Source organism: Poecilia reticulata, chromosome 23, assembly GCF_904066995.2.
Source record: "Poecilia reticulata chromosome 23, P_reticulata-male-v2, whole genome shotgun sequence".
In the NCBI taxonomy this organism is placed as follows: Eukaryota; Metazoa; Chordata; class Actinopteri; order Cyprinodontiformes; family Poeciliidae; genus Poecilia; species Poecilia reticulata.
The window spans coordinates 7,469,609-7,489,361 of NC_088852.1; the positions used below are offsets into that span (position 1 = coordinate 7,469,609).

The window sequence follows — 19,753 nt, forward strand, 5'->3', positions numbered from 1 at the left end:
TTCGTTTTGTACTGATATTTAATATTTAGACATGGGGCAATAGCCATTTTTACAGCACATTTTGCATAATTTATCAATACCTCCTGTATACAATCACAAAACCATCACAGTAGATTTATTTAGTATTTTTTTTTCTGTTTACTTACAAGTGAAAAACCAGACAGGTTTTACAAGCAAAATCTTTGTACAGTCAGCATACATCGTCATTAATTTAAGCTTTTCTTCATTATTCTCTCCCCCCCACACCCTCCCCCAAACCCCTCTATGACATTTTTGCTTTATATCTTTCTATACCTTCTTTCTCATTTAAGTTTTTCTGTAATAATATCTGGACACAAAAATAGTATGAACCACCAACAGAACATGCAACATCCAGTGAGCACATTTAAATTCTCCTGCGGCTAACTCGAGTTGTCACAACAAGACTTGCGTGTTAAGACTGTGTTAACCTTGTAGTGTTCTGTGTAAAGGGTTTGGTTAATCTGGGTCCCTATAGGCAGACAAAACATTTTTTTTTTCTTTTACAGTCTATCCACTGCACACTGTTTCAGAGAAAATACATTTCCCTTTATTATGCCCACTAAAACATCCTGTACTCCCCAATCCCCCCGTCATAGATATATTCATATGTATGTATAAAAAAACTAAACTATATATTTACAATGCTAAAAACAGGGAGATGGTATCTTTGTTTGACTCAGTGTGTGAACATGTGGAATCGGTTGTGAGTTGCAGCCGTGTGTTTGGGTGGAAACACAGAAAAGAGGAGACATGGATGAGGATGAGACCACATGGCTCGCTGCACACAGGCACATAAATACCAACTAAAAAAAAATAAATACAGAACAGAAACAAACAGAAACTTACAGAGAGACCTTAAAACAACTATCATTTCATGTATAATGTCCATTAATTACAATCTTCTACAGTCTTTTCTTTTGCTAATTTTTCAATATGCTGACTGTAAATGAAACCAACTAAAAGGTAGGTGCAGACATTAGGCAAGTTCTTTTTTTTTCCCGTTTAGCTTCGAGGAATTTCTTGACGTAACATAATATTATCTCTGAGTTTCAGGTCCTCCTGACGTTGTAAACAAGCTCTACATTGTGTAAAAAAATTGTTTTCTGTACACTTGATATGTACCGTTAAGCAAACGCAATTCAACTCAACATGACACCGTCTCGCAGGCAATAAATAAGTAAACATCTGTACAGCATTACAAAAATCACAAGTCCAAAAGAAAATGGAACCAAATTAAAGCGAGTAACCAGTTGTGGAGGATGCAGCAGTGCAAATTAGGAAATCGGTGACTTACTTCTGGCAAGTTAAGATGCAGTTCCTTTCTTCTTTATTTTATTTTCTTTTCCTTTTTTTACAGTGGATGTTGCATAGAAATCACTCGGGTGTTAGTTTTACTACTTGTTTTAGCTTATGATAATGGATGAACCAATAGCACTACCTCTTAACCTCCACTTCTCAAACATAGAGGACACTAAAGATAATATTTTTGATTTTAACTAAAAAGAAAAAAAAAAAGGACAAACAGCACAGCGTTATAGCAGTGAAGATGGCAGTAGTGCATTTACATGTATTATTGTACCCCACATCTGTTGTTATTGTCTCATCTTACCACTTCTTTAATTTTGTCACAGTAAAGAAAATTTAGCAGGATGCCAGTTTTTTTTTTTTTTTTTACATTCTAAGCAGGGGAAAAAAAGTGCAAAATACCACAGTAAGCGTGTGTTAAGAGAGCCGCCCATACAAACTGAAACAAGACTGTTGACAGTGATGCTGAAACAGCGTCTGCTGCTCTACAGAATTCTCCTGTTTTTGTTTCTTTGTTACTCTTGGATGTTTCGGATGATGAAGCATGTCTTAAATATTGCATAAAGGTAAAATGATTATATACAAATTGCAATTTTCAAATGTTGATTTCATTTACTGATTACTGTCATACTTGTAGATTTGCAAAGTGCTTAAGCCGAGCCGGTCCAGCAGCATGAAACAGGCCAAAAGATCATAATCAGGGGGGAGGGGGGAAGACACAAACTTAAGTCACAATGTAATGAAATTCAATAACAGATGAAAAAATAAATAAATCACTTGCGTTTATTTATTTGGAAAGGGTTACAAAGCCATTTCTAATCCCTTGGGACCCCAGTGAGAGCCATTATCCACAACTGGAGGCAAACAGGGGTGAACTTTTCTAATGGCCATTCTAAATTTATTCCAATGACTTATCCAAGACAGCATCTTACAGCACTGCAGGCCTTGTGTGTTCATGATCCAACAATAATAAAATGACAAAAATGGTATTCATGGAAGAATTCAGAGACCAAAACCCACTGGTGACCAAAAAAAAAAAAAACATGGAGGCCTTGCTAAGATTTTCCAAAAAAAACATCTTAATGGTCTCCAAAACTGTTAGGAAAAATATTCTGTAAAGTGACAAGACTAAACTGAAACTGGGATGTGTAGATCCCTGCAGGTCAGTGTAAAATGACAGCATTTAAGAAAGAGAGCGTCATACTGGTTTTCATACATAATGATGGTAGGGTCAATGTCTGGGGTTACTTTGTTTGTGTAGTACTTTAATGACTTGTTTTTGGTTTAACCTATAATTCTGCTCCGTACTAAAAAACCTTGATAGAACTTATCTGACCAGTAGTTTGTTACCTTGGCCTCCAGAACACAAAGAGCAAAACAAAGTATACAAGCAGGTCCACTTCTAAATAGAATTTAAAAAATAAAGAAATATGGGGTGGTCTTGATGTGACATAACCTTAAACTTAGCTTAAATTTGGCAAACCCTTCATTGTGGATTCACTTCAATAATTCTGCAAATATGAGTGGCTCAACATTCGTCAACAATTTTGTGACTTTTACATTTTCATTTTCATGCAGCGGCAGATTGGTTATGGTAACCATTTTTCCCTCAAAAAAAATGAAATCATCATTTGTGATTTTTTATTTATTTATTTTTTCATGACGTTATATTTGTCTGATTTCAAAACAGCTCGAAGTCTCGAAACGTTCAAGTCCGACAAAAACAGAAGAATGGTGCAAACAACAAATCCTCTTTCGCAGCCACTTGGATCTCACAAAGCAAAACAGGAAGTCTACGGTCGACGTCTCACGTTCTACGGGGGCATCGTGGATAAATAAAACCTCTATGTCACAATCGTCAAGACATGATTGTCTGTGATAAAGATATCTATTTATTGAAGTATTTTCATCTCCAACTATGACACTTCACTATTTACAGAGTGAGCCTTAAAGGTGTTTCTTTTTTTTTTTTTGTGGCAAAACATGTGGTGCTGCATGCCAAATAGACTCATGCGCACAATATACTGTATAGTATCCAATCTGGTATATATTTATATTAATTCTTTAACCAAACAAATTCAGCTAGATGATAAAACAAAGGAGGAAAAGTACAGTTGTTCATTAAACCTAAAAAAGAAAATAAAAATCTAAAGCATGCTTGGTTTTCTTCTTCCTTGATCTAGGTAGGTAGTGTGTTTTGGAAAATATGCCTCCGTCCAAGCATTGATTTTTTTTAAAAACATCTGATAAATAACAGACAAAGAATAGAATTTTACGCTAATATAATAAAAAAATAAATAGCACTTTTCTGTGGCAGAACCTTCTTTGTCTCATGTCTAAAAGGCTTTGAAATTCAATACAATTCTGGAGAAAAAATAAACGAAATATGTGCCGATGAAAAGACTCATCACTGGATAAAGCGCCTGAATAAATTAAAATCTACAAGTGTGTCGATTCCCTGTTTTCCCCCTGTATCTTTAGAGCTAAGGGTCCTCTCCTGGGTGGAAATGATTTTGTGCAAAGCAATTGTGTGTGTGTGTGTGTGTGTTTGTGGACTAGTATGTGTAATACCTGGTTGATCTCGACCTCTGCTGAGCCACATCAGCTGCTGTTTCGCGTCTTTTCCCTTTGGAAAAACGACAGTGTGTCCCGCGCCCCCTGTAAACGTGTTCGTTTTCATGTAAACGTGAATCTGAGGTCCCTATGCCGAGAGCGCCATCCGAACCAAGCCCCAAACCAAGGTCTGGAGATGGAGTGGATTTGGTCTCCTTTTGTTCCAGAGCCGCCATTCATCCAAACAGCCAAACGGGACCAATCTCATAGATGCTCAGCTAAGTTCCCTCTGATTTCACAAACCCATCATCTTTTCAGTTTTTTTTTTTTTTGCTTTAAAGTCTTGGGTGGCTCCCTACGAGTGGATCTGGGCCGTGCTAGCGAGAAGCTTGTGCCAGCCCACAACTCGTTTGCGCAAGTCCATTTTGTCCAGCCACACGTAAGCCTCTCCGATGAGCGTCTTCTTTATGAACTTGCCTCCATTGGACACAAGGAAGAGCTTGTAAAAGAAGAGGGACATTATAATACGTCTCACTTTTTGAAGAAGCACACGTACTTCACTAGCTCTGCAAGAGTTTCTTTTTAGACTCTTGTAATGTCCTTTCCCCATTTCCCCATTTTTCACATAAAAACCTGGAACTTCAGTGTATTTGATTCTTTGTGTGTGTGTGTGTGTGTGTGTGTGCGTGTGCGCGCGCGCGTGCGTGTGTGTGTGTGTGTGTGTGTGTGTGTGTGTGTGTGTGCGTGTGCATGTGTGTGGGTGTGTGTGTGTGTGTGTGTGTGTATGACAGACCACCAAAGAAGTAGCAAATTTCTGTGAATTGGAGGAGAAAGGACAAGAAGTCCAGTTTGCAGTTTGTAAAAAGCTGCGAAACAGATACAACTTAACATGCAGTTTGCTTTCACAATTATTAACTATTCAGTATTCAGAAAAAACACCATCCTGGATACTCTTGCAAGGCATATTGCTATCAAAAACCTGAACATTTATCAGCAGATTGTCAATATTCTCAAATCAGGTACTCATGTAAGCATCCAAGTGAGCTACCTGCAGCGAGTGGCCCGTCGGGTTCATGCAGAAGCGGAAGGTTTCGTTGAAGGACGGCTCGCGGTCATGACGACACACCCTGGTCTTCTTCTTGATGATCCTTTTCTGGGTGGCGATGTTCACCACGTAGAGCTTCACATAAAGGTCTGCAGAGACCGACAGACAGACATTGCCGTGAAAACCACAACTCCAACGGTCTCGCTCTTCTCAAGAGACTCAGACGCAAAGGACTAACTTAATTGGCAACAGATATCTCTACGCTTAGCTGTCACCGCAACAAGGAGTTGATGATGTGAGTCACTGAGCAACTGCTTGCACCAGTTCACCTATACTCTTAAAGGAAAGAGGGCTGCCAATCTGCAGATCCCATCTGGAAGCAAATGCAAATTGAAGACGCGACAACCAGCTGGAGCGTCAGAACCACCGGCCAATATGGAAAAATAAGCCACTGCGAGCGACAATCTGTGCAAAGAAGCCAAGAAAAATCTAAATGTGCCAAATAGAAGCGCTTTGTCCTCTATTTGTAAATGTCAGACTATCACTATAGTATTGTATGTAACATTTATTATGTGTAATAATAAAAATAAACTGTATTGTGTTTTAAACATATAAAACATCTTTTAAAATTTTTTTTAAACTGTATTGCATTTAGTGTGTTCTAAGTCTCTTTAATATTTTTTTTTTTTACGTATTTAGGTCAATTTTGTGTGACGTCAGAGCTGATAATGAGGCAGAAATACGCATTCCATGTCTAATATGTGCTGTTCTTATAAGAGGATGATGTAAGAAGCCTGTAGGGGAGCCAGTTTGTTTCGTGGTTGGTTTTATGCGAGCAATTATCTAAAGTAAAGGTACACTAAACATGACTGCAGGCTGATAGGAATATTGCAACAACAGCTGCTGTGCCTCAGTAAAATAGGAAAAGGATTTAAGAGACCGTGCGGATGCTTGCGTGGGTTTTCTGACTTTCAGGTACGCTTGAGGACCTACGCGACCGCGTGACGCTGCTCGGACCGTTTCGATTACCAGGCAAGTGGTCTGGACTCTTAAACTTGTAGGTGATGTTGCGACACTGAAGAATCTCCAGGACCAGATGCTCCCCCTCTGTCCTCATCTCTCTCTTCAGAGCGATCTTGATCTCCCCCATCACCTGGGTCTTTCCTGAAAACAAACAAATAAAGCGATCGTACACAAAGTGGGGGTTCTTGGCTGACACACGACGCAGCCTGATATTTTCTCCGCATTCCTCTGCCGCCCTCTTGTGGAATGACATATTAATAGCAGTAAGTGAGTACAAACATTTTTTTTTAATCTTAAACATTTGTGTGTGCCTAAAAGCAAAAATAAGCAAACACTTTTTAACAGCAATGCAGGTTTTAGTGTAATAAAGTAGATTAGCCTCTAAGCAGCAGGTAAGTGTGAAAAAAGAGCCCATGTTTGTTAATGAGATGTTATGTAAATGAGCATGTGTCCTCAGTGGAAAAACAAAACTAGATGGTTAAGAAGGATTGCAAATTTGCGATCGCTTTCTTTAAAAAGGTTGAACATTTTAATGAACTGATATTGTAGAAACTGCGAGATGCAGTGCATTGTATTTAGTACATTTATTATTAATAAAGCAACACATAGCCTTGCACAACCTTCACCATCACTGTGTCCCATTGAAGACTTCGTCACATCTGTGCCATTCGGGATCTTCCCACTAAAAACAAGAAAAGAAGAAAAAAGAAGAAAAGGAAAACGAGCGATTTATTTGTGCATTTATGTTTATTAATGGTTTGAAAACCAGTCAATAATCAAAACCTCAAACAAGGCAGACGCACATTTCAATCAGACAAAGGTCAAGGTTTTGACTTGGCCTTTTCTTTCCACCCTTGGCATTCTTGTGTAGAAATGAATGTGTGTTTATTGTTGCCTCTTGATTTGTGACCTACGTTTAGTAGAGATCAAGCTTAACAACAAAGGTCCCGACGTTTGACGTGCGTCTTTCTGAATTCATTGGCTACATGTTGCAAAGCCATCATTTCCCAAGCAAATTTAATCAAGGCCAAAACCGTGGTGACTCTTTCACCTTTAGAACAAACTGGATTTAAAATGATTGTTGTTGCTTTTTAAAACTCCAGATGTCAGTTTTAGTTTGTCTCGTAGTTTCAGTTTGTTGATATTGACATTTTTGTGTCCAAAAAAAAATAAAATAAATATATATATATATATATATATATATATATATATATATATATATTTGACATGTATTTACATTTAAAACAGAAGAGTTACTAAAAGTCAAGCTCAAATAATTGAATATATGCATGGTTATAATCATAAATCTCTACCATTAGTTACTTATTTTGATTTTGTTGCCCAAACAATGAGCATGCAATGTATTTAGAAATGCTTATATAGCAGAATATTGCTGCTTCCTACTATTGTGAGTCTAAGAAAGTAAAATTAGTTGGTTCAATAGTGAAGAGGTCAACATAGTTAGTTAACATCTTGGTGTACTTTGATACCACTAATCGTTTGATGCCAAGTAGGAGCGCATTTTAGTTGAAGCCCTTTCTGACATGTATAAAGAGACTGAGCCTACTTACAATCGAGGGACCTGGAAGATTGCACTGTCCACTTCATTTGTCTCTCCTTCTTCATCCAAAAGGCTATAAGCACTACCGCTCAGGCCACTGTCCAACGAGGCCGCGGTAACTGGAGCGTCGCTTGATCTGTAGCTCGACCGAGCTGCGCATAGACACAAGCACACCCATCACCACAGACAGAAAGACGAAAGCCGCATCTTGACTCTGTCCAAAACAAATGTCAGAGCTGAGAAGCATCGATTGACGTCTGCAGCACTGCAAAATCTGTCAAAATGAACAACAATCTGTTAACGCTGCGGACAAAAAGGAAGTGTGTTTAAGGAATACGAGACCACAAACATTAAGGAGGAGCAAGAAGCATGTGGACACACATTTATTTAAAGTCTCTCGCAGCAAAAAACACAAAACAGCGAAAGCTTAAACAGAAAAAAAAAACAACACCACATATAGGATGATGCAGACCACACAAGAGGCACAAAGGTACTACTTTCATTGTTAATCGCCTGTATGAAATACTGAATGTGTGCATGACCTGACCATGGGAGATATTACTGCCGTACAGCGCAGTGGAAAACAACCCCCCGCCCCTTACAGACTTTTCTGTTCTTGCTTTTCTGTCTCAAAATTAATCCAATTATCATACAAACCCTAACATAAAACAAAGATATCCAGAGTAAATGCAAGAGGCAATTATTATTAAGAGTTAAAAAGCTATCCAATCCAACCTAGCTGCATGTATAAAAGTAATACCAGGCCTGTTAAGCCACAGGTTTACGGTTTTTTGGTTTGATATAATTAGACACAACCAGATCTGATTACTACAGGGACCCAGAGGTGGTGGTAGCTTTGTGGCCTGAGGCTGCTTTGCTGTTTTAGGAACCATACAGCTTGCTGTAAATGACGGACCCATGAATAAAATAAAATAAAAAAATCCTGATGGAGAATATCCAGCCATCAGTTTGTACTTAGCACAGCCAGTTATTAGATTAAGGTGCAAATAATTTTCACATACGGTCAGATTAAATCAGATGGTTTTTTTTTTCCTTCTTAAGAAGTGAAATTATCATTTCAAAACATTTTTTTCTTTTTTTGCGTTTATTTAAAACATCTGTGTGAAAAACCAAAACTGAAAAAAAAATCTATGAGGGGGTGCGGGGGGAATACTTTTATTCAGCAATGCAAATTTTTACTTCTGGACGTGGCATGGTTTACAGTACTTTTAAACGTACCCTTTCGATTAATACGGTTTACATGCTCACTGTTTTACGGTTTTACGTCTTAGACTTTTGTTCTCAAACAGGCGGTATCGGTAACGACGCGGAAGTGGCGCAGAAAACGGATCCGTGTCAGCGCCGCTTTCTTTCAGGCCACTCGATGCATTATCACTGACTGATTGCAGACTTCAATAAACACCACGTTGCTTCACAATTTGAGTCCTTTTTGGGGTTTTTTTTTTCTTAAGTGAGTGAAAATTGTGGGTGACCAAGATGGAAGCGTGTCTTGATGCGTGAATCTGGTGATGTGGCTGAGTGCAACTTTCTTTTCTGCCTTTCCTGTCTCGCTCTACCTTGTAAGACTCCCCAACTCTTTCTTTCTGCAGGTGTGCGTTAGTAGTAACTGCATCCTCTCTTTCTTTCACTCTCTCTTTCTCTCCTTGCTCCCTTCATTGCTTCAGTCACACGACAGAGGAGGGGAGACTCTTGGGGGCAAAACTCTCACCTCCGATGCTCTGCGGCCTCTCCTCTGACACAGCTTTCCTGAGGCTCAGGAGTCTGCCGTCTGCTCTGCTCCCTTTGGCCGACAGGGTCGATGGCAGGGCAGGCAGCCAGTCAGACTGGGGTCTCTGAATGGTGAGCACACCAACTACGCTGTGTCTCTGGTGCCGTAGCGAGAGCTGGCTCCTTTGGCCTGGATGCGTTTGGGTTTTGCAGGGTCAACAGCAGGAAACAAAAAAGGTCACGGCATCGCAGTTGAAGGTGTGAGAAGGGAGGAGCAAGATGGAGATTCAGAGCGCAGTTCATCTTCACCACGGCAACCAGCTCGAGTGAGAATCGCATGCAGCCCACAGTGCGCAGTGCACATTCACCCTTCGCCGCGTGGTGTCTCGAACGAGAGGGGTGCGCAGCGTCAGCCCGGAGTGCATTGTGGGTCCAGAAAGGGGGTGGCGCACAAGCATGCACAACCAACTCAGTGAAGGAGGTTTTTTTTTTGTTTTTAAAAAAAAAATAAAAAAAAGCTGGTTGTTAGATTTTAAAGAAAGTAATAAAAAGAAAATACTAAAAAAGAAAAAGAGAGAAAAAAATAAAAATGCCAAAAATATATAATCTGGGATTTTCCTTTAATAAAAGTTGGATAAATATTAAACAGTCACGATCAATGATAAATTTGATCCCTTATTTGAGAGTGGAATTGAGTAAGGGTTATGCAGCTTTGTCACAGTTGAACTTTTACTAATTCTTCATCAATTTATTTTGAATGAAGACAAAGTCATTTTTTTAAAGTTTGTATATTCATGGCCTCGTCTTACGTCTTTCTTTTCAGTTTTACTGAAAGGCGGCTAGACCCTGTTAGAGAAAATGTTCCAGCGTGAACGTGGGGGGTGCTCATTCTAAATACACGTAAATACATACAGGAGATAGGATGGCGCACTGGAAACAACAGAAGAGGACCAGAACGCCTAAAATCTCAGTAGGACTTAGAGTAAGATAAAAAAAGAAAAAAAAAAAGGAAAGTAAAGGAACGGAAAAAGAAAGGCCAAATGAAAAAAAAAAAAAAGGAGGAAGAGATGAGTGTGAGGAGGCCATGCTGCGTGGGCTCTATTTGCGTCTTGGTTTACTTGGTGGAAGGCGTTGTGGCGGCGGCTGCTGCTGCTGCAACTGCTGTTGGGCTTCGCCCCGCGCTATCACAGCAGATCCGCTGCCTCCAGTGCTGCTGTCCTGATGGTGCTGCCTCGCAGCGCTTTTGCTGGAGCGTGAAGCGGCATGTGAGCGAGAGTGCTGGCTGTGTCCGTGGCTGGGGCTTTGGCTCTGGCCCTCGGACGAGGAAGGCTTCGATGTGCCAGGACTACTGTTGGATTTCTCGACAGTGGTCACCTGTGTGTCTAAAACAACCAGATTCACCAAATTACTGAAAAAGCTACTCTTTGCTTGACAGAACTGAAGAGGCTGTGGCCTGCTCAATAGCACCTGCGCCAAGCCTAGGACCCTCTGGAGCAATCTTAGTAAATTTTATGCTACTTTGTTGTTATTTTTTTTGCAAAAGTAGGGAGGCTTTCAAAGCCTTCCACAGCCATGTTGCTCTCTGTGGCAGAGGAAGGATAGCGGGAAGCTAAGGCTAGGCCTCTGAGCTGGGTGACATTATGGCAACCAAGAAAACAGACCATGTAAAAAAAATTAAAAAAAAGCATGAAGCTGAAGCTACAAGTGAGTGCATAATGAGCAGCAGAGAACACAGGTAGTGATAAACAAGGACAGAGGTTGGCACCGTAGAAGAGAGAGGAGACAGGAAAAGGAATCACAGGGAAAAGGAATACCCAGTACAGAGAGGAGGGGAGCAGGAGCAGCAGGGGACCAGCGGGGTACGGACAGCTGTTGAGGAAATTCATCATGTCCTACCCTTGGCTGGATCTGGAAAGATCCCATGGCTTCGACTCTTGGTGACAGATGATTTGGGGGAATCCTGACTCTCATGAGTTGGGCCGGAGACTTTAGGGGACGAGTGCTGCGAGGAGGGCTTGGAGGAACCATGACGACCCTGGCCTGAGTGGGAACGTCTGTGGGGGTCGCCTTCGCTTTGCTCCTTAAGGGGGAGCCATCGGGGAATGTTGTCCAGCTGGGCTGTGTTGGACAGGTCGATCAGAACCTGGGGGACAACCAAACCACGTTAGCAAATGTTCGCAGATTGGGTGAGTTATTTGTATTTCCATTAAAAACATTTACCTCTCCTAAGAAATCATTAGAGGAACCTTTGTCATAGTCCCAAACACTCACTTCCAGAGTCTTCTTCCTCAGCTGAAACACATACATTCCAAATTATGACAAGCTCTGTTGTTCTACAGTCAGTGATCCTGGTGGAGGGAATCAGAAGTGAAAACTGAACACACTACAACCCTCATGCAGGTCTAGGGACAGGAAAAAAAGCAGTTAACACCGCAGACCCCACACGCCCTGGTCCAAACTGTTTAAGCTTTTACTTTCAGCTCGGTGTTACAGAGTGCTATTTGAGTTGACAGAAAGATGCATAGAGCCAATACTTTGCCAAACAACTGTGGATGCAATTTTACCCCTGAAGCTTGTGAGAGCACTGGTGTGAGGCATGTGAGGTTAAATCTGAAATAATCAAAAGATGTACAAAACTTACCATTGGTAATGTAGTATAAAATTAGAATGTGGATCAGATCCAAGTCCATAATGAAATGCAAAAGACTGGAAGGGTTTCATGCATTCCAGAAATAGTTCAGTACCTGCTCCAGGTGGATGTTTTTATAGATGACGGTCTGGTTCCACTCAGGATTCAGGCTCTTGCCTGCATGTTTGGATTTTCTCTTGTTTTCAGCACTGTGGGAAAACATCACAAAAAACATGTGCACTTTGTTATCGCTTAGGCAAACACACAAGTACACGAACCACCACACTGTGACAAGGGCAAGTAGTTGGGTTAAAAGAGGGCACAATGTGAAACTATAGAAGGAAGGCAATGAAAGTGATGAACACTGTTTTGGATGGTTAATAATGCAAAGACCTACGTGCATGGAAAGAAAGGACTGATGTCAGGGTGTGCTGCAAAAAAGTCCATTTTGTGGTCCATTAAGTCATTTAGTCTCACAGAATTTTTGACATCCTACCGTTTGCTTGGGTGGGTCATTTGGAAAACATCTTCAAAGACGTCGATTTAGTATTTGCAGAAAACCCGAAAGTCATGGAGTAGGTCAAACACATGACTCTGAGAGGGAATAAATATTTAACCCCTTACGGAAGAGAACACAAACTGAATAAATGACTTTTTTCACATGGATGTTTTTTGCAGAGAACAGGGTTTGATTTAGGATTGTTGGGTATGGGACTTTTGTAGGTTTGGAAAAAGACAAGAACAATTCACTCTATGTAAAGTCACAGGTGTGTAGCTAATGTGACCGAGCGTTAAAGGGTGCAGCATGGGACTGACGATTAATGTGGGAGCAGATTTTTGAAGCCCTACATGGGGTAAACTAAAATGGTTAGAGCTAAAACCTTGAATTTCACATTTTAATGGGAAAATACAAAAAACAATCTATCATGAGAAGCCAAAGGCACTGGGAACTATTTGGTAAGTCGGGCTAGGAGGTTAAGGATGATAATTTTATTACCAAGATGTCAAGATATTAGTAAAGTTAACAATACCAAAAAACATAAAATGAAGGAAAGAATGAAAGGAGTTACTAGACACTGAACTGATCAACCACGATCCTACTAAGTTGGCTGCCAAACTGACAACCAGTTTTTTTTTTTTTCCTTTACTAAAACACAACTAGAGTGGGCAAGTCACATACCTGGCATTCTGGACAACCATGACCTGACTGAGGGGTCCAGCATGCATTAAATGTAGAAAACAACATACAGAAACAATAGTCAGAGGGAGGGTGGAGGTTCGGAGCGTCTCAGTGGACTGTGAGGACTTCAGGGAAGAGGAGCTTAGAATAGATTTGGGCTTACTTTGTGGTTTATTTGTGTTTTAAAAGTAAAAAAAAAGAGACAGTAAATGTGCACAAAAAAAAAGAATTTATTTGTTATAATGTTTTACTGATAGTAGCTTTAGTGCATCAGTGTTGAGCAGCAAAGTCCATTTTCTAATTTGAAAACTGTGTAGTGACTAATCAAACTCCAACTTCTTAGAAACCTTAACTGAGTTGACATGACAGTCGAGTAGATGAAAAGTGATTTTGTTACGTTTAGAACTATTCTCTCATCTTTGTTGCTACGCAGAGCTATGGTTGATGAGGCTACCTGCTGTATCACTCCACCTTGTCCAGGTGGGATCATTTCCAAACAACTATCAAACCTGAAAAACCCACCGGAATGTATCATCTTTAAATGTCGCTGGAAAACAAATAAGCTACTGCCACAAAAACTAATGCTTTACTAAACTTTTAACGGACTGATGCCCTTCAGCTGGGCAGGTGAATTGATTGATAATAGCCAGCCACTTCACAGATATCAAATTTTTTTCCCAGTTGTTTAAATAACTAAAATTGGTCAAAACCGAGTCAACCATGTGGATTAGTTTTCTGTCATTTTACTGATTTCATCACTAGTCTAGAAACTCACTGCAACGTGACATCCCTGCAGCACAACTAAGAGGTTTATTACAGATAATGACATCATATAACTTTACCTATTAAAAAAAAAAATCAAAACTATTCATTTTACATCTTTTAACTTTTGTTGCGAAATCGCTTAAAACTGCTTTTGGTCTTTATGCAGCCAAGATGCTTGTTGATGCATATTTTACACATACCTAGGCCTGTATTGATGCTCTGCAGCCATTTAGTGCTCAGGGTGTAAAGGACATCTGGTAGTATTAGCTATTTACTTTATAACAACTCTCTGGTCACAACCTTATGGCAGATTGGTTTTCACATAAAATACTTTTTTGAAGGGGCCCACATATTTTCAACCCCCTCAAAAAGCTGCAGGTGGACAATTTAGTACCAACTTTCACCAAATCAAACAAGATGTGTTTTTCCTCTTTTTTTTTCTGGTTGCTGTGCCTGAAGCGATTGTTCTCAACAACCTTAATTTGGTTGTCAGGAGATCTGTGATGGAACTAGAGAGTCTGTGTGGGGATTACAGTTTGTGCCAATAGCAGTGGAAAGTCATGTATAGCTCAAAAGCACATACATGAGAATGTGCACGAGGGTTTATGTCTCAGTCTTAACAGTTTTCCTCACTACTACCAACTTCAACATCCTTACCCTGACGCCCTCTACAATTATCTGGACATAAATGGAGCTGAAGATCTTGGCCAAATGCATGGAGCCGTACATTATTATATTTATCATAAATGATCAATGAAAAAAAAAAAACCCCACAGAATTCTACAGAAGGTCTCATCTCAGGCAGAAGAGAAGGTGAAAGAGTTAATTGCATTATAATGCCATCTCAGCGAGAGGGGAGCCCTGGACTTATTGAGGGAGTGTGGATCAGATTGCAGGCAAATATGAGCACTATTGATTTAGTCTGCATTTATACCTGCAGTATCACATCCATCAACAGCTTGAGCACATGTCAGAGTTAAGCCTCGCATGATTCACGTAATGCTTGTTTAGCAGTGATTAAGAAGCTAATAATCTCCGTTAAAAAAAAAAGAAGAAAAAAAGGAGGAAGCCTAGTTTACCTAAAAGCTAGTTGGCTCAAAGTGTCGTAGTGATGTGAAGCTGATATCAAATAAAGACCATGTGCTGCACATCGAAAGATGCAATGGTAAGACAAAAAAAAAAAAAAAAAAAATCAATCTTAAATCGATTTTAAATGAATGAAAATTCAGTTTTGTTTTCAACAAAGTGGCTGTGTGTGCAGCACTGATGGGAAAATAGCAGATGGAACAAAACATCATTTCAGTCTGGCTCTAATTCTGAATAAAACATGTGGTTTTTAAAAAAAAAATTTCTAACATTTTTACACCAACAATGTTCTTTGATGATAACCCGCGGTCATAACCAACTTTGCTCCAGTTCAGAACCAGTTACGGCCTCAAAAATTTGCACTCCCCTGACTCACCCTCTCCCTGGTAGGAGATACACTTTTACAAATGGATCCGAGTAGCCGTTGTTGTCGCGCGGTGCGAGGTTTCTGGCCTGCAGGACGTGAACTATCAAGTTGCCAAGCTGCTTGTCGTAGTGGATTTGAAGCTGTAAAAGGACAAGGCGGTTGAAAAGAAAAGACAATATCCCACGAATGGCATGAATTACCTTCATGTCGCCTTGGATTTAGAATACTTCACAGACACCAAAAGTCAGAAACACGTTTTGTGAATAGCAGAGATTTGTTTTACAGACCTGTATCTCTCCAGAGATGGGGTGGGGGTGTGTCTTGGATCCTTCTGTGGTCTGCAAAGGAAGAGAATAAGATGCTGAGACTGTGATAGATGCAAGTGTGTAGGAGGGGAGTTTACTGGTGGGTGGTCCTGAGGTACATAAAGTACAGCACTCTGCTGTATTTGTTGCAATGCTTGGAGGCACAACTGGGAGATTATTTGCTACAAGGGCCTTAAGTTTATGTCTGTTCATTTTTCTGTCTTTTAGGCAATGTGCACAGACTTCACAACAATACGTTTTTTTCAGCTTATGTGTAAAATGGGTAGTAAATAAATGTACATATGATTCCTTTATCCATTGTATTTCCTTTAAAGTTTATCTATGCATACTTTGTGTCTTTAGAGTGTGAGCATTTAAAAGTCGAAGTTAAATTCCTTGTTTCAGATAACAATTTTGATTGACAAGAGTATTCCTTCGTTTTGAACATTTTTCCCATTTCGTCACATTACAGCCACAAATGTAGCATTTTTTTTTCAGAAAGATTTTCTGACAGAACAAGACAAAGTTGTGCAGTAATTTCTGCCTCTAGATGTAAATGTCTGGAAAAATGTGTAGTTTTGTGCAAATTTTTGAAAGCCCAATTATGATGGTCTACTTTTGAACATGACTCTTTCCGAGGCCTGCGTCTGAAACCACAGTTTCAGACAGAACACGTCTGAAATCCCTTCCCTTCGACTCGCCTTGCTGGCGTGGCGCTTCTTGCTGACGGAGGGGGATCCAGGCTGACCGGGACTGGACGTGGCAGACGTCGGAGCGGCCAGGCTCGAGGACGATGCGGACATGGGAGCCTGCTGCTGTGACACTTTCTGCAGCTCGGCAGCTAGCTGTTTGGGATCAACGCCTGGAGATCTGGGAGGTTTCTCCCCTATCAGTCAGAAAAACAAACACAATCAGAACATAACTTGGTGTCCTGGGTTGTAGGAGCGAGATTGATAAATGTACTAAAAACTCTCTGGTGATTCAAACCTATGAGCGCAACATAGAAGATGTGTGTGTAATTGTCCATTTCAGTGTGTATTAAAGTTTGGCCCCTATATTTTGTTTTCCTAAATATACGTTATGGAGCAACACTTTCATTTTGCTGTAAATCTGACTGACTACCAGTGAAAGAGAACACAACTATTGCAGATGGGTTAAACATTTGATGAAACTGTCAAAGCGACTGCATTGAAGGGAAACATCAAATGAGGATCAAAATTAAGAATACACAAAGCATCACCTTTGCTGGGCTCCTGCAATTCAAGATGCTGGGAATCTTCAGACTCAGCCAACATGTTAAGGTCACTGAGAAGAAAAGACTTCATTTTAGCTTTGAAAATCATATATGATGAAAGACAAAGCAAAAAAAAAAAAAAACCCAACAACTACAAGATAAGAGACACACTAAGTTTTAAAAAAAAGGACTCAATAACCTCTGGTTAACATACGGAATCGCTAAGTTGTTTATGGCAATAAAACACATAACTAGATGGGCAAAAAGGGAAAAAATGGTCCAAAAGAAAATTAAGACGATATATAAAAAAACGAACGTCAGTAAAAAGAGTAGAAGATGTGATACTTACAGTCTGACACATAGTTCTGCTTCGCTACACAGCTGTCCAACCAATCCTTGCACTTCCTCGTAGGTTTTTCCCGTCAGTAGAACACCGTTCCACTCCAACACTTGCATTCCTGTGAATAGAAAGAGCATGAAAAGCACACCATCAACAACGCTGTATTTACAATGTTTTCACTTTTTTTTTTTTAATATATGGTCAAGATTATAAAGCAGGCCACTTCACACCACAACAAAGTTAATTAAACCCAGAATGGGTCTTTGTAACTGATAGCAAGCACCCAGATTATTTGTTTTCATTCATGAGCCGAGGTGAGTTTTTACTGTAGGGTATTTAAAGTACGGAAAGTAGAAAGTTATAATCTGGAGACAGTCTTCAGACATTATGTCCTCAAATGTTAGTCAACACAGCAAAGCCACAGCAATCTCCCGTCCTGCACACTCACACGGACACAACTTACATGGATTGAAGCAGCTCATCAGTAGCGTCTTGGGTTTGCGGCGATACTCGCGGGCTGAGAGAGCGTGAGCGACAAGGGAGCTACACTGTAGTTTCAAATTGTCACGTTTTAAAGACGTCAGATTTCAGCGACCAGCTGAGCTGATCAGACACACAGAGTCATACGTGCAAACACTCGCACTTCTCCGTGACGCCGGGCTTCTGAAAAATCCCAACGTTTCTCCATGCACCAAACCGGCACAGTGAGTCGGAACCAAACGCTTTGCAACCACTATGGCTCAGCGCTAATAATGATCTGATAGCTTTTGGAAAAATCTATTTTTATTTAGTGTCTGCTATAGCAATGACTGGAGAGCAATGTAATGTTTAATGCAGAATTGCTCGCCTCCAAGGAGGTAATTTAACCCTTAACTGCGTTTTGTGCATCAATATAATCTGTAAAAATCACATAGAAATATGAAAACTGTCCAAAGGGCACAGTGCCATACTGATGTTCACGACTCCAACATTTTTCTGATACAGCTCGCAGTTTTCAGGTTGCACACATTTGTTTGGACCTTTTCATGTTGAAGGTGATTTCACTCATCTCTGAAAGAAGAAAATAGGGTTCAGGGTACTCCCCCTCCTACCTGCTGCAAAGAAAACGTGGGAATGACCATGACAACGACTGTAATAGATGAGCTTCCGCCTTGGGTAAGAAAATATTAACTTGAATTCTCAGAGGAAAGCTCAAACACCCTCTTTTAAAATAAGTGTGCTCCTATGTATGCGAAATAACAGAAGGTTTCAAACGTCAGACAAGCTGTGGTCAGCAAACTCCAACGGATTCATATGGACTTCAAAAGAATCATTGGATAACGTCTCTACTAAATTTCTTTTCCTTTTTTTTATTTTTTTTTTTTTTACATATTTTCAATGTAAGTCGGGATATTGCTGGGTTTGATTCAGACACTTTGAGACACGAGCCTTCACTCAGGGCTCATCTTGACCGAGCAGCACACAACTCAGGAGACATCCACCGTTCTAATGCAGTGATGAGGCTCGTCTCGGGGAGGCTTCGCCTGATTTGTCCTGGCAGACTGTCATCCCGAGCAGAGGGGAGATTTCTGGTCAGCTGCAACGCCCTTGCACATCCTTATTTCATCTTGAGGTGTAAGTCTCCCCACTTATTAAACCATCTTATTCTCATGTCTATTTGTCATTACAAAGTGATTTTTTTTTTTTTTAAACGAGGGTTGACTTTTATTGCGCAATACTGGATAAAATCAAACATTGTCTCTTGAGATGGTTCAAGTCTTTTCTCATCCCTAATGCTTGAGTAACACATACTTAATGGGAATTGTGATGGGTAGTAAATGAGTGTAGCGCCGGTAATTTTGTAGAAAAAGGTTATTTTGTGGTGGGGAAAAAAAATCCAAATTGAACTGAATGCCCTTAAAGACTGGATAAAATGTAGAAAGAAACTTGCTTCTTTTGACCAAGAGTGCAAAAAGTGTATCATTAGTTTGAGAAACTTATGAACACATTTACAATTACAGCATATACAGTCAGTTAAACTTTAGCTTCTGTAGTAGACATGCTGACTTTTATGTCACACAGTATTTGCAGTTCTGAACAACACTGTGTGTTTTAGTAGATTGAGAGACTTATCATTTCTTCCAAAACAAGCAGAACTAGACTTGTAATTAGAAATGCATTTTCAAAATCCCTCAATGTTAGAAAACCTGTTTAGCTATTTATTTTATTTAATACTGAACTAAAAGAAAAAGGAAGTCAGGGGAAGGTTTTACCTTCAAGAATTTTTCCTGTTTGTTCTGCAGCTCCGCCAGGTAGGACTTTGGCAACATACGCTCCAATGTCTCCGTTCCCACCTGGAACCTCTTTTCCTCCAACTACACGGATACCCAAACCATTTCCTGTATAGGAAAAAAAAAAAACACATAAATATTGTTATTGATATTATGATCATATTTGTGTGATTTTTCAATAGGAAAGTAATACATGAAAATCGATTAAAATATATATATATATATATTGCCTTGGAATCACAGTATGCATTAAAATAATAAAAAAAAGGGTTTCCCCCCCCCAAAAAAAAAAAACTTGTGAAATGGCATAACTGGAGTCCTGACCTAAATCAAAAAAATTA

At 39.9% G+C, this 19,753-nt stretch overlaps 1 protein-coding gene across 7 annotated transcripts in view; it reads right to left on the reverse strand.

The window, feature by feature from the left end:
* Positions 1-19,753, reverse strand: part of pcloa (piccolo presynaptic cytomatrix protein a) — a 57,144-nt gene continuing 37,391 nt past the window's right edge. For 4 of the 7 annotated variants that reach the window (XM_081603995.1, XM_017302720.2, XM_008400622.3 and 1 more), the window contains 16 exons: positions 19,395-19,520; positions 17,152-17,260; positions 16,809-16,873; positions 16,270-16,454; positions 15,551-15,601; positions 15,273-15,403; positions 13,046-13,072; positions 11,981-12,074; positions 11,457-11,528; positions 11,133-11,379; positions 9,238-9,426; positions 7,519-7,660; positions 6,568-6,629; positions 5,954-6,088; positions 4,928-5,073; positions 1-4,378 (listed from right to left, as the gene is read on the reverse strand). In XM_081603995.1, coding sequence (XP_081460121.1) covers positions 4,235-4,378; positions 4,928-5,073; positions 5,954-6,088; positions 6,568-6,629; positions 7,519-7,660; positions 9,238-9,426; positions 11,133-11,379; positions 11,457-11,528; positions 11,981-12,074; positions 13,046-13,072; positions 15,273-15,403; positions 15,551-15,601; positions 16,270-16,454; positions 16,809-16,873; positions 17,152-17,260; positions 19,395-19,520 — 1,925 coding nt within the window. In that variant the 3' untranslated portion in view covers positions 1-4,234. Of the gene's footprint in view, positions 4,379-4,927; positions 5,074-5,953; positions 6,089-6,567; positions 6,630-7,518; positions 7,661-9,237; positions 9,427-9,739; positions 10,619-11,132; positions 11,380-11,456; positions 11,529-11,980; positions 12,075-13,045; positions 13,073-15,272; positions 15,404-15,550; positions 15,602-16,269; positions 16,455-16,808; positions 16,874-17,151; positions 17,261-19,394; positions 19,521-19,753 lie in introns of those variants that run through there. The other 3 variants (XM_017302719.2, XM_017302721.2, XM_008400623.3) reach the window with 3 other exon arrangements.